The 19,620-nt window shown below is 40.8% G+C and overlaps 2 protein-coding genes across 2 annotated transcripts in view; one reads left to right on the top strand and one right to left on the bottom strand.

Moving 5' to 3' along the window:
- Positions 1–6,258, bottom strand: part of LOC134656357 (ATP-dependent Clp protease ATP-binding subunit clpX-like, mitochondrial) — a 44,945-nt gene extending 38,687 nt beyond the window's left edge. The window contains exon 1 of the mRNA XM_063511876.1: positions 5,793–6,258. Within this exon, the coding sequence (XP_063367946.1) occupies positions 5,793–5,865 (73 nt within the window). The 5' untranslated portion in view covers positions 5,866–6,258. The remainder of the gene's footprint in view (positions 1–5,792) is intronic.
- A 340-nt stretch (positions 6,259–6,598) lies between these two features.
- Positions 6,599–19,620, top strand: part of LOC134656322 (sorting nexin-27) — a 39,902-nt gene continuing 26,880 nt past the window's right edge. The window contains exon 1 of the mRNA XM_063511832.1: positions 6,599–6,909. Coding sequence (XP_063367902.1) covers positions 6,641–6,909 — 269 coding nt within the window. The 5' untranslated portion in view covers positions 6,599–6,640. The remainder of the gene's footprint in view (positions 6,910–19,620) is intronic.

Genomic DNA, 19,620 nt, shown 5'->3' with positions numbered 1-19,620 from the left:
AACCCCCCCTGCCGACTACGCAGAGGCTGCAAAGGCTGACCTGCTGGTGGCGGTGACCACTGCCACCTCGGGTCACCTGACTTCACAGCAGTCGGATGAGGTCCAGAGGCAACTGCTAGCCCTGCTCTCGCAGGAAGCTAGACAACCCACTGCAAGCCTTCCCGTAGGCCCACTCTTCAGGGGCAAGCCTGTATGGGCTAACGGCTCCCTGAGACTGTGGTGCGAGAACCAGGCTACACTGGTGTGGCTCAAGCGCAGCGTGGCTACCATCACCCTCGACAAGGGGGAGAAGGTGGTAGTCAAGCGCCAGAGCGAGGTGCCCAGAAGGGTACGCTGCGGGATCCTGTTCCCGGGTGTCTGGGAGGACTTTGGCGAGGTAGGCCGAGCTCTCCGGTACCAGAACCCGTGGGCGGAAATAGACCGCTGGCTGCTCAACCGGCGAGAGGTGCAGGGAACGGAAACGTTCGCTGTCGTCAGTGTGCCGGAGACAGTCGTGCAGCCCTTGGTAGACCGCGGACGCCGGCTCGGCTTTATGCTGGGCTCGGTGTACGTGAAGTTTGAGGGGGCACGGGGGAAATTCAGGGAGCAACCGCCCCCCAGCAGCGCTGTCGACACCGACAGTGCAGCTGATACACCTGCCGAGCCCATGGACACTCACCCGGCGACACAGGCACCTGTGGAAGTAGTCCAGGAGCCTGAGTCGCAAGCCCCAGTGCAGTCTCATTCCGTCTCCGAGAAGGACGAAGAAGAACTTCTTCGTGACTCCTCGGAGAGTGAAGGGGAATGCGCGCAGGGGCTAGGTAAGCTGGCCATCGGCAAGGAGGGGGAGGAGCCGATGTCGGCGGAGGAGGGTGATCCTTGTGGAGGAGCTCCCTTCGCCAATTGGTAAGTTCCTCCAAGCCAACCTCCACCACAGCGAAACGGCGACGGCTCAGATCCGGAAGTGGTTGGAGGTCAACACTACAGCCGTAATCCTGATCCAGGAACCGTGGGTCAGAAGAGGCTCTGTCTGCGGTCTCCGTAACTTAGGAGGTAAGCTAACAGTCTACTCGGGTCCGGATAATCCCCGGGCCTGCATATACACAACTAAAGATTTACATGTGCAACCTCTAACGAGCTTCTGTTCTAGAGATGTGTGCGCCATAAGGCTGCACGGCGCGCAAGACACCAGCCTGCAGAAGATGGTCGTAGCCTCTGTGTATATGCCGGAGGCGGACGACCCACCACCGCATGACATGACAAGGCTGGTCAACTACTGCGAAGAGGAGGGGCTCGAACTCATCGTGGCAACCGACTCGAACGCTCATCACCCCCTATGGGGCATGGAAACAGGTAACGAGAGAGGTAAGAAGCTTGTCGAGTACCTATTTACTACAAACCTTAACCTCCTTAACACAGGTTCGGAACCGACATTCATAAACAGACGTAGCAGGACAATCATTGACCTGACCCTATCATCTGAAGAAGCATCGAAGCACATCACAGGCTGGCATGTATCGGAGGAGGTGTCGTGCTCAGACCACAGGTGGATTCGATTCGACATTCAGGTAAAAACACTCACAGCTGAGCCTAGAAGGGACCCACGCAGGACCAACCGCGATCTCTATACCCTGCGACTAAACACAATACTAGAACAGCAGGAGTGTCCCCTGGAGATACTAGGCACAGCTGAAATAGAAGAACAGGTAAGCGCCCTCACAAACACCATCTTGGAGTGCTACCATCAGGCATGTCCCTTAACCACCCCATCAACAAGCAGTGGAAGGAAGAGCAACTGGTGGGGACCTGAGCTGGAGAGACTCAGGGGTAAGATGAGGAGACAACTAAACAGAGCAATGAACACTGGCACTGATGAGGACTGGGATAACTACAAGTCCACAAAGGCCAAGTACAAGAAACGACTCAGGTACAGGAGCACAAACTCCTGGCGCAAATTCTGTACAGACATTGAAACCACCATGCAGGCTAACAGGGTAAGGAAGGTCCTCTCCAACAACTCAACCATAACCCTGGGATCCCTGCGTAAGCCTGACAGCTCTCTCACCAACTCACCGGAGGAGGCGGAACGGGTCCTGGTGCAAACACACTTCCCGGACTGCGTGATATCGCACCCAGTAAGTTGGGAGGCAGAGGAGACCACTCCGTCGGAGGACGAGTGGCTACAGACACACGAGGTAATCAGCCCACAGCGCACGCAATGGGCCATAAACAGCTTTGACTCCTTCAAATCTCCAGGAATGGATGGGATCTTCCCTGCGCTTCTAAAATGGGGCGGTAGGCATCTCACTCTGAAGCTGACCACCGTTCTGCGCGCCTGTCTGGCTCACAGGTACGTGCCAAAGCGGTGGAGAGAGGTCAAAGTCATCTTCATACCGAAACCAGGTAAAAGCGACTACTCGGATCCCAAATCCTTCAGGCCCATCAGCCTGACCTCCTTCATGCTTAAAACATTGGAGAGGTTGTGCGACAGGTATCTGAGGGAGAGGGTGCTGAGTAACGTGCCCCTACATCCCAACCAACATGCCTACAGCCCTGGCAAGTCTACAGAATCGGCACTACATGCAGTGGTAAGCAAAATTGAGGTGGCGATTAAAAGCAGGTCCATGTGCTTAGGAACCTTTATAGATATAGAAGGGGCCTTCGACAGGACTAGGTTCAGCAGCATTGCAGCAGCACTGGTAAGACATGGAGCGAATACAGTTATGACCCAGTGGATAAACAACATGTTGAGCCAGAGGGTCATAAAACTTGGGACAGGCGAGACACAGCAGGCATCAGTGGCAAAGGGATGCCCCCAAGGGGGCGTTCTATCGCCACTTCTATGGAACCTAGTAGTGAACGACCTAATCACGGCACTAAACAACAATCACTACTACACAATCGGCTATGCTGACGATATAGTGATACTAACGAGCGGCAACCACACAGGTACGGTATGCGACGTTACCCGCTCTGCACTAGCCATCGTGGAGCGCTGGTGCATCAACAACGAACTCACAGTCAATCCCCACAAGACGGAGCTGGTAATGTTCACCAACAAACGCAATTTGGGAAACTACCGCCTTCCCAAACTGTTCAATACAGAACTCCAACTATCTGCAGAGGTAAAGTATTTAGGGGTAATACTTGACAACAAGCTAAATTGGAGTAATCACTTAAATGGCAAAATTGACAAAGCTACAGTCGCGTTCTGGCAATGTCGTAGAATGGTGGGTAGAACCTGGGGATTAACTCCCAGGCTAACTCTATGGCTTTACCAGGCAGTTATAAGACCAATAATAAGCTACGGAGCGATAGTATGGTGGCCACGCACCAAACTATCCACAGTTGAGGCTAAACTACAACGACTCCAGAGGCTGGCCTGTATGGCGACAACGGGCTGCATGAGGACAACACCAACCGCGGCCCTGGAAGCCTTACTGGGCCTGCCGCCGCTGCACCTCTTTATACAACAGGAAGCGCTAGCTGCGGCGGTACGTCTTAAAAAATCTAATCTCTGGAGACCGCCTAGGGTGCCACACACCGAAATCCTCTACGAGGCCATAGGTAGGGAACCGCTCATAGAAGCGGTGACTGACAGGATACCCAAGCAGTTCGTCTTTGACAAGAAATACAAAATACAATTACATGAAGAACCCCATGAAGGACTCAACCCAAGGGAGCTGAGAATCTTCACGGACGGATCAAAGACAAGGTCAGGCACTGGCGCTGGGGTTTTCTCAGAGGACCTAAACATACACATCTCAACACCACTTGGTGCCCATAACACAGTCTTCCAGGCGGAATGTATGGGCATCATAATGGCAGCACACGCAATCGTCTCAAGGGAAGTATTGGACTACCCCATCCGCATACTCTCTGATAGTCGATCAGTACTGCAAGCTCTACAAAGTTATACTCTCACTTCAGGGCTAATTTACGAATGCCACAAAGCTCTGTCAGAGGTATGTACCACCAATGGCGTAACTCTGCAGTGGATCAAAGGACACAGCAACTCACGAGGTAACGATGCAGCCGACATCCTGGCGAGAGGTGGCTCGGAACTGAAGGTGGCAGGACCTGAGCCAATTATACCTCTGCCATTTGCCTGGCTCCGGAACATGCTGCGTCATAACACCAAGGTAAAACACCAACAATACTGGTCTAACCTAGGCACCTGCAGGCAGGCGAAGGAAGCCCTCCCGACACTCAACCCCAATCTGTCACGGAGGCTGCGACAGCTGAAGAGACCACAGCTCCGGCTTATAGCTGGGGCCATAACCGGCCACGCCTCATTTAACAAACACCTACTAACCCTACGTGTTACAGATAGCCCCCTCTGCAGGGCGTGCATGGAGGCAGAGGAGACAGCCGCCCACGTCATTCTCGAATGCCCAGGGGTGGCAGAATACCGGGCACAACACCTCGGCTCACCGGGGTCGCTCCCAGAAGTCGTCGGCAACGTCAAGGGTCTGCTAGGCTTCCTGGTAGAGCTGGGTTGGCAGGAATAGGCCGCCAACCCATCACGCAAAATAGGCGCAATAATATGACGTCGAGTTGCGGAAACCAAGCCCGCGAATACCTATAACCTATAACCTATACATTTTACATGTCAAATTTTTAAACATTATTAATTCTAGGTAAATTTTGTTATAAATCATTCATATTACAATAGTTATTAGATATTTATAACAAAGTACATATTATGAAATTTATTATATCTTCTTATTAATATTTATTAACCATATAATTCTAGCTTTATTTAAATCTCAAATAAAAATTCATTAAACGTCACAATTCAATACCTCAGTCTAGGTGCCATCCAATCGTAATCGCTTGCTGTGACAATCGATTTGGGTTAGTTACATCTCTAGTTACATCATAATGTGTCAAATGACGTAATTAAGAATAATTCCACGATAATATTATAAATGTGGAAGTAACTCTGTCTGCTACCTCTTTACGTTTAAACCGCTGTACTAATTGAGATACATTTTTGTATGGAGATAGTTTTTTTGACATAGGATAGTTTTTACTACCATCAAATTATCATGCAGTACTAATACTAATGTGTATTTTATGAAAGATTAGACATGCATCTATCTATGTAGGGTGTAATAATATGAATATTTTTGCTTAAATAATGTCTAGAGTTAGACCAAGAAAAGTCTGCAACGATTTTGAGAGCACAGGCAGTGAAGGTGTTATTTAATACGTCACAATTTCATAGAAGATTGGCGTTTAAAATAACACTTGCACTGCATGTGCTATCAAAATCGTTGCAGACTTTTCTTGGTCTAACTCTGGTAGCTTATACTACATTAACCTCACCTGATAAAGGTCTGTTTCATTACATAAATACTAAAAACAGGCACTACAGTGTAGAATTATCATTGTTTAAACACACTATCTATATCATTGAATCAATATCAGTTACATTCCTTAATTGGCTATAAAATACTACGTCCGAGGACCTCAGAGGGCAGTGTCAAGCATAAATTAAGCGATAATGACCTTGATATAACCAATTATTCAACGTGTATCTTAAAAATAAGCTTAAATAAATCAAATCAAGGAGAAAACAAGTTTTATGAGCGTTTCGTAATAAATAAACCAATGACAATAAGCGAGAAGCGCTATCATAAGCAATTTATTTATACTCTGATTATTCTATGACGTTCTGTTATCAAACATTCGTTGTGATGTAGATTACGCGTGAACATGGCCAGGAAAGTAGACTGCGCCACAAAACTTTGGAGCGTAGCCAATGCACAAAGAAAACAAAACTGAATACGAAAATGTAGGAAACTTACCTGATGTCAACTTGCAATTTCTCCCGACGGCTAATCTCCCCACAGACACCAGACTCAACCTCACACTACTCATTGCTCGTATGTTTTGACGCGGTTCACAATAAACATCAGCTCCCAACACTCAGGCGACGATCGAATGAAACGCGAACCAAAGAAATGCTAACTATACTCGCCGTAATTCGCTATTCGCAATTTTAATTGTATTTTGTTTGTCAGTGAGAGAATCACGATTCTGTCATGACGCAACACTTTTTATTAGTCAACACCGACACTGTTCGTAAAAGATACAACTATTCGGTGTAAGTACGAAAACTGCACTTTCCTATTTTTTTGTATGATTTTACAAAAACAATTTATTTTCTACATATAAGAGCGGCCATACTGAAGTTCACAGCTGATTTTGATGTGAAAGAAGTTGAAATTTTCTTGTACCACGTTGTTTCGAAACTTGTGCTCTCTAGCGACGGAAAAGAATAACTGAATGACTGCTTTACCATCTGAGCAATATGTTTTTCGTGAAAAATGTGTAGAGGGCGTTGCTAAATGTTGCCAGCAATATCAATCAGATCATAGATATAGTAAGTAATCAGATGATCAGAAAAAAATCTACCTTGCAAATATAGCTGGTCAAGCAGATCTTGTCAGTAGAAAAAGGCGGTAAATTCAAAAAATGTAGCCGCGAAGGGATATCGTCCCATAGAAAATTTAAATTTCGTGCCTTTTTCTACTGACAAGATCTGCTTGACCAGCTATAATAAATATTTTCTATAAAACATGAACGCATCCTATTCGTGTTGAGTTGAGCAATCTAGCCAACACAACAGCAGAAAACGTCAAAGTCGTCCAAAATGGCTGAGACAGAAACTGATAATAACAGTATTATTAGACCTGAGAGAAATAACAAAGTTACAACGGCTACCAATGGGCCCCGTCGCGTTACCATCTATAAAACTGACACTGGGTTCGGTTTCAATGTGCGCGGTCAAGTGTCCGAGGGTGGGCAGTTGAGGTCAATCAATGGGGAGCTATATGCCCCTTTGCAGCACGTAAGCGCTGTTTTGGAGCAAGGAGCGGCTGAACAAGCTGGTATCCGGAAGGGGGACAGGATCCTAGAAGTGTAAGTACCTAGGCTATGTAATCTGTAAGCGGTAGGTGGGTGGCACTGGTTGGGAACCTCCCATGAGTGTTCTCAGTATTGTTTGGCAATTTTAAGCCTAGCAACGCCTTTTGAAGCCGGTTGGTTCATTTTTGAACGGTCTATAATCTAATTAGAATCATCCCAATCCTATGAGAATCAGTCCTGTGTCCTGGATAATTGTTCATAAAATCAAATACAAATTTTTACACACATAATATAATTGACGTAGCTTCTTTTTTAATTATTTGGAACATGGTACTGATATACATCTCAATAATAATATTTTCTATTTCAAACTATGCACAGATCATGTCTTGCATCAGTTGCATCGATTTTTTTTGGTGAAATCGGACAAATGAGTCATAGTTTGAAACAGGTTTGTTTGGTCAATGCAAGTCAGTCAGCTATGAAATTGGTTTCTAATGGACATATTGTTGCTATTTGGTAACTTATGCAATAACAAAAATAAAAGGTTATGTAGGGTCATTGCCCTAGTTTCCGTCCATGCTCTAGTTTTCGTCCACTTCACGGATTACCACATAATATATTAAATTTTTTATTTGCTACTTGCGAAATATCATTTTTAGGGTTCCGTACCCAAAGGGTAAAAAACGGGACCCTATTACTAAGACTTCGCTGTCCGTCTGTCCGTCCGTCCGTCTGTCACCAGGCTGTATCTCATGAACCGCGATAGCTAGACAGTTGAAATTTTCACAAATGATGTATCTCTGTTGCCGCTATAACAACAAATACTAAAAATAAAATAAAATAAATATTTAAGGGGAGCTCCCATACTAGAAACACGATTTTTTTGCTCTATTTTTTGTTGATGGTGCGGAACCCTCCGTGCGCGACTCCAACTCGCACTTGGCCGGTTTTTTATGTAGATATATTGTTTAGACATTAAGGATTGCAATAAGTCCAAACTTGTGCAGCAATGTAGGTTTATATTAAAATTTCATCAAGTGGACCAAAACTAGCGCAATGACCCTAGTGGCTAAAATTATTTATCGGTGTCATGGACTAACCTATAGGACCCGCAATCGCCATTTTGAGTAGCGTGACTTTATATTTAGTTCCCAAAAGTATAGCAGATGTCTCTAGTAGTGTCAAATGTTGCAATAAGTGTGATTCTGTATCAATGCCATGTGACGGGTTGGAATGACAACTATCGTCATGCTCTCGTCTTGCCTCAATGTTGATAATATATTTCGTGAGATGGCGCTTCGACCATACCCCGTACTGAATTCGTTTCATTTGACGCATTTTTTTTGGATGTTTGATATTAAAAAAATATAAATATATTCATTCATATAAAATATAAATATAATAGCATTAGCGATGTCTTACTAATTTTAATAACTCGTAATACATTTTTCTGTCACATAATATTAATGTTACCGACGCGCGGTAACACGATACATTACATTTATAGTACATTATTGCAGAGGCCGGGAAAGAGCAATTCGTGGATGAGTTTCGATTTTGTCGGACGACGCGAAGCGGAGTCCGACAAAGAAGACGAATCCACGAATTGCTATTCCTGACGAGGCATATATAGTGCTTTTCTCCAAACATGCGAGGAAATAAGCTCAAATAATAATTATTTAAGCATCAAGCATCACTCAAATCGAACCTTCACATCAAGAATGTCAAAAACAATTCCCCTCTAATTAATTTTTAAAAGTTAAAGGCACAAACTTATTCGGCCATTCAGTACCATTCAATATTCGTTCATTCAATATAATTGTGCAATATAGTTGGTCAAACCAATTTGTCAGTTAGTAAGAACCAGGAAAACTATACCCATCCTATTCTTTTGGGTGCTAGTACTAGAGTAAGACAAAGATAGTATGATTCTCTCTGTCTATGTTTGAAATGAGATAGTCCTTTGACAAACTATAAAAGCTTTAATATTAACACGGATTTAGATCCTTAAAAAATATATAAAAATAATCTTTGATTTTATTAAGCAGTATTCGCACGATCAGACACGAGCACAACGGTCTTGTAAGAACGAGACATGAAAGGCTTACTATCTCACTCTATCCTATAGCTTGAAATGATAGCTGATCGGGTCGTGTAGACGCGGCTCGCGGCTATAATAATTGGCTGTTTACGTTTTTTATTTTTAAAAAGTAAAAAACACTACAGTAATAAGTTATTACTGTAGTGTTTTTTTACTTCCCGTCCGCTAGAAAAGGACAGCGATAGTTTGATTTTTTTAAATTAGAGTTTGACAATAACGAAGATCTTCCCGTACTATTTTTGCTACAATAAGGTGAACATTTCCGAGCATATTGGAGAAAAGTATTTTTACCTATTTGTAATATATTTGATAAAGTTCTATTTTTTTATTGACATATTTATTTACACTGGGTACCATGACAACCTCAAATATTATACTCAACATATGTAACAAGTGCGAGTTGGACTCGCGCACGGAGGGTTCCGCACCATCAACGCGGCCAAGTGCGAGTCGGACTCGCCCATGAAGGGTTCCGTATTTAGGCGATTTATGACGTATTAAAAAAAAAACTACTTGCTAGATCTCGTTCAAACCAATTTTCGGTGGAAGTTTACATGGTAATGTACATCATATATTTTTTTTAGTTTTATCATTCTCTTATTTTAGAAGTTAGGGGGGGGGGGGGGACACACATTTTACCACTTTGGAAGTGTCTCTCGCGCAAACTATTCAGTTTAGAAAAAAATGATATTAGGAACCTCAATATCATTTTTGAAGACCTATCCATAGATACCCCATACGTATGGGTTTGATGAAAAAAAAATTTTTGAGTTTCAGTTCGAAGTATGGGGAACCCCAAAAATTAATTGTTATTTTTCTATTTTTGTGTGAAAATCTTAATGCGGTTCACAGAATACATCTACTTACCAAGTTTCAACAGTATAGTTCTTATAGTTTCGGAGAAAAGTGGCTGTGACATACGGACGGACAGACAGACGGACAGACAGACAGACATGACGAATCTATAAGGGTTCCGTTTTTTGCCATTTGGCTACGGAACCCTAAAAATAGAGCAAAACAAGCAAAAAACGGTCACCCATCCAAGTACTGACCCCGCCCGACGTTGCTTAACTTCGGTCAAAAATCACGTTTGTTGTATGGGAGCCCCACTTAAATCTTTATTTTATTCTGTTTTTAGTATTTGTTGTTATAGCGGCAACAGAAATACATCATCTGTGAAAATTTCAACTGTCTAGCTATCACGGTTCGTGAGATACAGCCTGGTGACAGACGGACGGACGGACAGCGGAGTCTTAGTAATAGGGTCCCGTTTTTACCCTTTGGGTACGGAACCCTAAAAAGGTAAGTAATGCATAAAGGCGTATCCAGACTAGTCAATTTTTCGCCAGTCTGATAAAATTCTCCGATCGAATCAGGCCGAGCGGACGCAAATACCAATTTGATTCCCCGATCAAATAAGCAGGTGCGGACACAAAAATGCCAATTTTCACAGTAATTATCTATGGAATGCAAATTGGTGATTTAATTTGTGTACCTACGTGTGGATGCTAAATGAGATTGGCCAATTAGTGGGTATCCAGACGGGACTGATCAAATCAGTCGATTTGTTCAGGAAAATATTTGGCCAATCTTATCTTGCCTAGCGTCCACACGTACAGAAATTAAATCACCAATTTGCATTCTACTATGAAATTTGTCATTTTTGTGTCCGCACCTGCTGATGTGATCGGGGAATCAAATTGGTATTTGCGTCCGCACGGCCTGATTCGACACGAGAATTTGATCAGATTGTAAAAAGTACGTACAGATCCTAGCATTCCATAGATACTAGCTTCGAAAATTGGCATTTTTGTGTCCGCACCTCCTGATTTGATCGGGCAATCGAATCAGTGAGCCAAATTGCCGTTTGCGTCCGCACCTCCTGATTCGATTCCCTTCCCTTCCAGATTGGTGAAAAATTGACTAATCTGGATACGCCTTTACGTATTTGACGTATCAAAGATATCTTTGAAAAATCGAATATAGGTATAGATCAGTAAATAGGAACAAAAAAAACTATACTCATCCTTTTCTTTTGGGTGATAGTACTAGTGTAAGACAAAGATAGTATGACTCTCTGTCCTAGCGAGCGCAACTTTGAGATATTCTGTCAGAAAACTTTCAAACGTGAAGTAAGTAAACATCGTAATAATTTCAATGAAATCTAATGATATTACAGTATAATTATTCGACATATTTGGACGACGGCTGTATTGACAATTACATTAGCATTGTGGTTTTCAGTTAAAATGAACGTGCTTCTGACGGGAACAGGGTTTTTCGTGCCATAACCCATGAAATTTGGTCGTTACCGGCACGTACTGGAGGTGCAAGACATCTGGCAAGGCGACAGGAGCTACATAATCAAAGCCCGAGTGGTTCGTCAAGCCTCTGTGACGGCGACAGCGTATAAGACAGCCTTAATTCGTAATATCAATCGTCATGTTACTAGAGTAACATGCGATTGTTTATAACAAAAGTGGCAAATTCAAGCAGCATTGCAGCACTAATTTACTACATCAATCATGAAGAGAGTTCCACCTAAACCAGCCAGGAACAAAAATGGGGCAAGCCAAGTGTTCGACAATTTACGAACGAAAAGTATTCCAAAGGGAGATACTTCCACGAAATGTATCCTACATCAAAGAAACACAAGTGTGAACCTTTTCAGTTCGATGTCACAGATTTAAAGGAAGATTGTGCCTTGAAACGTGTACTGGAAGTTGCTGAAATAAATTGTACAGAAGATATTGAAATTTCCGTTAGCAAGGTTGTCGGAAAATTTAGTAGAACAGACTGATATTAATATTCAAAAAGAAGAATGTGTTACATGTCTTGAAAACTTTAGTATTTTTAGAAAAGAGTTTGATGTGTACAAAAGTGAAGCTAGACTAAAAAGTCATAGAAAAATTTTTTTTAGTCATAGAAAAAACATTAGAAAAACTTTTATGAAGCAAATGTTGCGTTGGCAGATAAAGACATTTTTAAATTCTGTAGTGACACAATAGAACAATCAATGTCTGAAGAGTGGTACTCGGCGAGGAGACTAAGAATTTCTTGTGTCGGAGTGATTGTTAGCAAAGATCAGCCTTGGTTGTGCACTAGTGTAGATGGTGTTGTTATATGCGATGAATGTGTCAGTGTTAGTAGAAGTTAAATGTCCTGTATGTTGTAAAAACCACCTATTGCAGATTTTGATAAACAAAAATGTAATGTCATAATGTGCAATATTCGCAGTTTGTGAATGATCAACCAGAATTAAAAAGAAGCAAACCATATTAACTTATACCCAAATCCAAGTGCAAATGTATGTCACTGGTATGACTATGTATGATCTCTTTATATATTCACCAAAAGGTAGTTGTATAGTAAGAGTAGACAGAGACAAAGACTATTAAAGCAGCAATTTTAATAAGTGAATAATTTTACTTCGCTCATTATCTACGGCTCTTGTATTCTACAAGAACAAACCAAACTTTGAGTGAGAAAAACCAGCCAAAGCGTAGTTTTACAGAAAAAATATAATCAATACAATGTTAGGTAATTAACTTTTCAAATAGTAGTATGTAGTAGTAGTATTAAGTAAAATAATATGTTTAAATGTTGTTAACTCAAAATGTTTATTACTGTTTTTTTTATATGTATAGTAAAGCTGAATATTGCAGTATCACGCTTTGTGAAAATTTGCAATACGCATACCTAGCTGGAAGGCCTGTAAGTAAGGAACTCAACATTTTTATATCTTAGAATCCTAGCATACCTAAATATTAACCTGACCTTATTTGATTGTTTTTGTTTTGTTTTAATAATCTTTAGCTTTAGACTATGTTTGATTCTGATGTATGTATTGTCCCTACCACATAAGCGTTTTGGCATCCTTAGCTGTAAGTTTATGCATGTGACTGAAATAAAGGAATATGACTAATGGTATGTACAGTAGAGTTCATAAATATGTATGCATTTCTTAACCTTAATCCATTGTACTTGACTTGACTGTACATTAGACTTATAAAAATGTTGATCAGTCCAGTGCTTGGACATATTAAACCCTAACCTGACTGACACATTTTCATAGGTCCACGGGCCCATGTTATAAATATGTGGTGGTCAATGCCTGTGGTTCCTTATGCTCCATGTGCATAAGGGTCCTTCAGGCATGAAAAGTCACATAATATTTACAGGTTTTATGTGTGAAATAAAAACAAATTTAAATAAAAATGCAATGTTTTAATAGCTTTTTAAATAATGTAAATATTGTAAAAATAACTGTTGTTTTATTTGTTTGAAAATATAGGTGGTTGCAGGTTTACTAGTACCCAACAATTAACCTTTTAACCGTCAGCAATTTTTGATCGAGCGTGCTCGTGTCACCACCGACAGTAATTGTACCACGCAGAGTAAGGTTGGCATAGTTACGGGAGTTATAAATGTGCTGTAAAAACCAAATCAGATCTTTATCTTATTCATCAGACTGTGGCGAGATGAGCTGGATATGTAATGTCTTATATATCAGACTCTGGCGGTTAAAGGGTTAAACATGTAATATATCATCAATATGATAAAATAACATACTAGAACAAATTAAATTATTTTTAGAAAATATTTTAATTTGTTATTATTTTGAGTAGTCACACTACTATATAAATTATAAACTGAAATAAATGTCATATACTCAGAAAAAGTGACCCTAGCCTCTAGTGCCCCAGGCTGGAATCGAACCAGCGTCCTCTGCTATCGCGGCAGGTGCCTGTTACCTCTCGATCTCGGTCGGTGGTCTCTGTTTTTTTCTGAGTATATGACATTTATTTCAGTTTATGATAAAATACATTTACAGGAATTTTATGTAGTATCTGATAAATTATTAAGTGCTGCATTATTCTTTCGACATGAATTCTGACTCGAGCTATTTTATAAGTTGCATCGGTCACTTCCCTTGTAAATTCACCTTTATTCTGGAGAAAAGGTGGCATAATAATAGTCTATAGGTAAATTAAACAAAAGTCGTCTCCTTCACGATTTTCGTCGACATCTCTTCTAAATACCTAAAACTGGTATGGATGTGTTCCTCGTGGTCTGTAGAATACGAATTGACCGGTTTTAGTTTATGGAGGGGGGGACGTGTCGAAAAAAAGGGGGGATAGTGGGCGGCCGACCAGCATTGATATGTTCACATCTTGAGTCCTAGGGAGCGTTCAAGTATTACGTAACGAATTTGGGGGTGGGGGGGTTCTTGTAAAACGTTACGATGCGTTACAAAGGCGGGAGGGGGGGTTTAAACTACGCGTTACGTAACATTGTTTTTTAACCCTTCAGAACTTTTCGCCACTTTACGGTACTTTACGCAACATAATTGTGGCCTTTAGGGGGGTTACAGAAAAACGTTACGGCGCGTTACATGGGGGGGAGGGGGGGTCAAAAATGTCCAAAAATTGCGTTACGTAATACTTGAACGCTCTCCTATGGGACCGATCGGTTCGTGTGAGATGTCGTTTGAAAGAGTATTAAACGTGGTATTATTGTTTCATAATAACCGTAGTCATAACTGTAGTCGTTTACAAAATATTGTAAAATATATGATTTTTTACCGTGCATGGATGGCATAAGTACTGACAAAACATGCGTCTAACTCAATAAATTATAACTTTACCGCAATTTTTTTTACATGTTTCGGTGGCTGCCATTCCTCAACCCACCAACGGAGCGGCAGCTGACGTCCACGAGGATTCATCATACGTAGCCGTTAATTGGTCATGGAAACCTGTTCGTGGCTCGCGGTCTATAAGTTTTAATGGTGTATGATATTATATAACCAAGTCATAACGTAGCGGCAGCTGACGTCCACGAGGGCTCATCATATATGGCCGTTAACCAGTATACGAGTTTTCACCCGGGAGGCGATGACTGACGAAATTTGCGCCTGGCTCGGGGTCTATTATGTTTTTGGTAAGCTAATGAAATGTCTCGTATATTTTGTAATAAAATAATTGCGGTATAGTTGTAATTTATTGAGTTAGACGCATAGTTAATCATTTCATTACTTATGCCATCCATGCACGGTAAAAACTCAAATATTTTAAAATATTTTGTAATTGACTACAGTTATTATGAAACAATAATAGCACATTTAATACTCTTTCAAACGACACCTCACACGAACCGATCGGTCGCATAGGACTCAAGATGTGAACAAATGTGCTATTATCTATGAAAAGGGACTTTATTGCCGATGGCGCTTACGACACTGACATCGATAAGCAAAAAACGTAGTAGTTTAAAATTGGGGATTCTGGCACATGTTTAGTTGTTTTGATTCCCAATTTAGCAATTAAGTTTCTTTGAATACTGGAACATTCAATGTTGCTGTCTATCCAATGCGGAGGTAAATTTATGTTATGTGACGCTGATGAACTGATGAAGTCATGTTGTGTTAGAAAACTTAAATTGGATTTAAAGGTCCCTTTGTAGTTTTTTATAATTAACTCTTAAACGGTGGCCTGTAGCAAAAATGTTCTGATACATAAGTAATCTTCATAAAATTTTCTACATTAAATATTCTATACGCTTTTTCGCTAGGATCAATATTTAAAAAAATATTTAAGGGAGAAAGTTAATTATAATCAATTGTTAATATTTTTTGTAAATAACTCGTAAACGGTGGCCTGTAGCGAAAAATGTTCTGATACATAAGTAATCTACATAAAATTTTCTACATTAAATATTCTGTACACTTTTTCGCTGGGATCAATATTTAAAAAAATATAAAAGGGAGAAAGTTAATTATAATCAATTGTTAATATTTTTTGTTAATAACTCGTAAACGGTGGCCTGTAGTAAAAAATGTTTTGAAACATAAGTAATCTACATCCAATTTTCTACATTAAATATTGTATAAAAAATTCGGTAGGTTCAATATTTAAAAAAATATTTAAGGGAGAAAGTTAATGGGGAAGTTAGTGCACTGAGTTGTCCCTTTTGTCCCAGGCGATGCCGCTTGACACAATTGTTCCTTGGATCATACTTAATTGATCTGAAGTCTTAACCTGGATATTAACTTTTGGCTTCCCCCCAAAAAGGGAGAGGAGAAAAGTGGTTCCGGCTGTACACTGCGCTCTGTTTGATATAAAACCGCAATCCGATGATTGATTGACATAATTGTTCTCCCAGAAGCAGGTTCGTGGGGTATTTGTCTTTGGTACGGTCGTATAGAGGGCGGCTGGGTCACCTCCATAAAATTCCGACTTTTGGTCTACCGCTTCCGGTCAGAAAAATGTTTGACGGCCCGGCCAAACGGTCGGATTTAGGTGGGAGGTGCTCGACCAAATGTCATATTTTACCCTGGCAGATTTTGACGCCGCCATTTTTTTTTTCAAAATGGCCGACTTTATTTTTTTATTTTTTCAAGTTTGTCCTAGCGCGCCGAAATTTTGGTCACGAAAAGTCGGGGTCCCCTAGATTCCTATGAAAAATTTTTTTTTTGTAAAATGTTTATTTGCGGAAAAACTGGGCACTTTTATTTTGTATGGTAACTTTTAAACGATGGATGATAGGTGGGGGGTGCTCGACCAAATAACATAGAGGGCCTCGAGGGAAATAAAACTGCATTGAAAAAAAATCAAACTGGCCGACTTTTTTTTTTTTAAATTTCAAGTTGCTCCGAGCGCACCGAGATTTGGCATGGCAGGAGGCCTACGGCCTTCGGCCCGCCGTTTCGCTTGTCTAAGCCACTTTTACTATTGGGTCGTGTTTAAGCTCCAACTTCCCCCTCTCGTGTAACGCTTCGGGTCTTCGGCTCTACGCGGAGCTCGGCCTTCGGCCTTCGCGAACCTCGACGCTTCGCCAACGCTCGCTTATCAAGACAGTTGACTTGGTAGAACGCTTGGAAGCGCTGCATTCACGCAGCTCGGTTTTCGGCCTCGCTTTAAATTACTGGGGGTTGTACGCTTGGGAGTCGGTGTGAAGGCTCCGGGCCTTTGGCCCTCCGCCGGGGTCGGCCTTCGGCCTCCCAGCCTGAAGCTCGCCCTTCGGGCTCGCTTAACACAGTTTTTGTATAGGATTTTGCTTGGTTCGTCATTCCCGCAGCTTGGCCTTCGGCCTCGCCTAAAATTACTGGGGGTAGGCCACGCTTGGACACTCGGGGTGAAGCTCCAGGCCTAACGGCCCTCCGCGGGGTCGGCCTTCGGCCTCCCAGCCTGAAGCTCGCCCTACGGGCTCGCTTAACCTACTTGGAAATTTGACTTTTGCCCGTGTCCGCCGCCATGTTGGACTTTTCCAAATAAATTTTTCACATAGTATTCTTGGGCCCCCAGGCTTGTCGCATCCAAATCTCAGCGCGCTCGGACTAACTTAAAAAAAAAAAGGCCATTTTGAAAATTTTTAAATGCAGTTCCATTTTTCTCGAGGCCCTCTATGACATTTGGTCGAGCACCCCCCACCCATCTCGCACCGTTTAAAAGCTGCCATACAAAATAAAAATTACCATTTTTTCCGTCATCTTGGGTTTTATAAAAAAAAAAATTTTTTATAGGAATCTAGAGGCCTCTATCTCCTGCCATGCCAAATCTCGGAGCGCTCGGACCAACTTGAAAAAATTAAAAAAAAGTCGGCCATTTTGAATTTTTTTCAATGCAGTTTTATTTCCCTCGAGGCCCTCTATGGCATTTGGTCGAGCACCCCCCACCTATCACGCACCGTTTAAAAGTTACCATACAAAATAAAAGTGCCCAGTTTTTCCGCAATTAAAACATTTTACAAATAATCTAGGGGACCCCAAGTTTCCGTGACCAAAATTTCAGCGCGCTAGGACAAACTTGAAAAAATAAAAAATAAAAGTCTGCCATTTTGACAAAAAAATGGCGGCGTCAAAAACTGCCAGGGTACCTCTATGACATTTGGTCGAGCACCCCCCCCACCTAGGTCCGACCGTTTGGCCGGGCCGTCAAACATTTTTCTGACCGGAAGCGGTAGACCAAAAGTCGGAATTTTCTGGAGGTCACCCAGCCGCTCTCTATACGACCGTACCAAAGACAAATACCCCACGAACCTCCTGGGAGAACAATTATGTCAATCAATCATCGGATTGCGGCTTTATATCAAACAGAGCGCAGTGTACAGCCGGAACCACTTTTCTCCTCTCCCTTTTTGGGGGTAAGCCAAAAGTTAATATCCAGGTTAAGGCTTCACATCAATTAAGTATGATCAAAGGAACAATTGTGTCAAGCGGCATCGCCTGGGACAAAAGGGACAACTCAGTGCACTAACTTCCCCATTAACTTTCTCCCTTAAATATTTTTTTTAAACATTGAACCTACCGAATTTTTTTATAGAATATTTAATGTAGAAAATTGGATGTAGATTACTTATGTTTCGGAACATTTTTTGCTACAGGCCACCGTTTACGAGTTATTAACAAAAAATATTAACAATTGATTATAATTAACTTTCTCACTTAAATATTTTTTTAAATACTGATCCCAGCGAAAAAGTGTACAGAATATTTAATGTAGAAAATTTTATGTAGATTACTTATGTATCAGAACAGTTTTTGCTACAGGCCACCGTTTACGAGTTATTTACAAAAAATATTAACAATTGATTATAATTAACTTTCTCCCTTAAATATTTTTTTAAATATTGATCCCAGCGAAAAAGTGTACAGAATATTTAATGTAGAAAATTTTATGTAGATTACTTATGTATCAGAACATTTTTTGCTACAGGCCATCGTTTACGAGTTATTTACAAAAAATATTAACAATTGATTATAATTAACTTTCTCCCATAAATATTTTTTTAAATATTGATCCCAGCGAAAAAGTGTACAGAATATTTAATGTAGAAAATTTTATGTAGATTACTTATGTATCAGAACATGTTTTGCTACAGGCCACCGTTTACGAGTTATTTACAAAATTATTAACAATTGATTATAATTGACTTTCTCCCATAAATATTTTTTTAAATATTGAACCTACCGAATTTTTTTATAGAATATTTAATGTAGAAAATTGGATGTAGATTACTTATGTTTCAAACCATTTTTTGCTACAGGCCACCGTTTACGAGTTATTAACAAAAAATTGATTGATTAATTGTTTGATTATAATTAAGTTTCTCCCTTTTATATTTTTTTAAATATTGATCCCAGCGAAAAAGTGTACAGAATATTTAATGTAGAAAATTTTATGTAGATTACTTATGTATCAGAACATTTTTTGCTACAGGCCACCGTTTACAAAAAATATTAACAATTGATTATAATTAACTTTTTCCCTTAAATATTTTTTTAAATATTGATCCTAGCGAAAAAGCGTATAGAATATTTAATGTAGAAAATTTTATGAAGATTACTTATGTATCAGATCATTTTTGCTACAGGTCACCGTTTAAGCGTGCAACTTCATGTGATGTTGAATAAAACTTTTCTATGTCTATGTCTAAGAGTTATTTATAAAAAACTACAAAGGGACCTTTAAATCCGATTTAAGTTTTCTAACACAACATGACTGATCAGTCCATCAGCGTCACATAACATAAATTGACCTCCGCATTGGATAGACAGCAACATTGAATGTTCCAGTATTCAAAGAAACTTAATTGCTAAATTGGGAATCAAAACAACTAAACATGTGCCAGAATCCCCAATTTTAAACTACTACGTTTTT

This window comes from Cydia amplana, chromosome 18 (genome assembly GCF_948474715.1).
Source record: "Cydia amplana chromosome 18, ilCydAmpl1.1, whole genome shotgun sequence".
Lineage (NCBI taxonomy): Eukaryota > Metazoa > Arthropoda > Insecta > Lepidoptera > Tortricidae > Cydia > Cydia amplana.
Note: the sequence above shows the minus strand (reverse complement) of the source record. Positions and strands in the feature narration are given on the sequence as shown.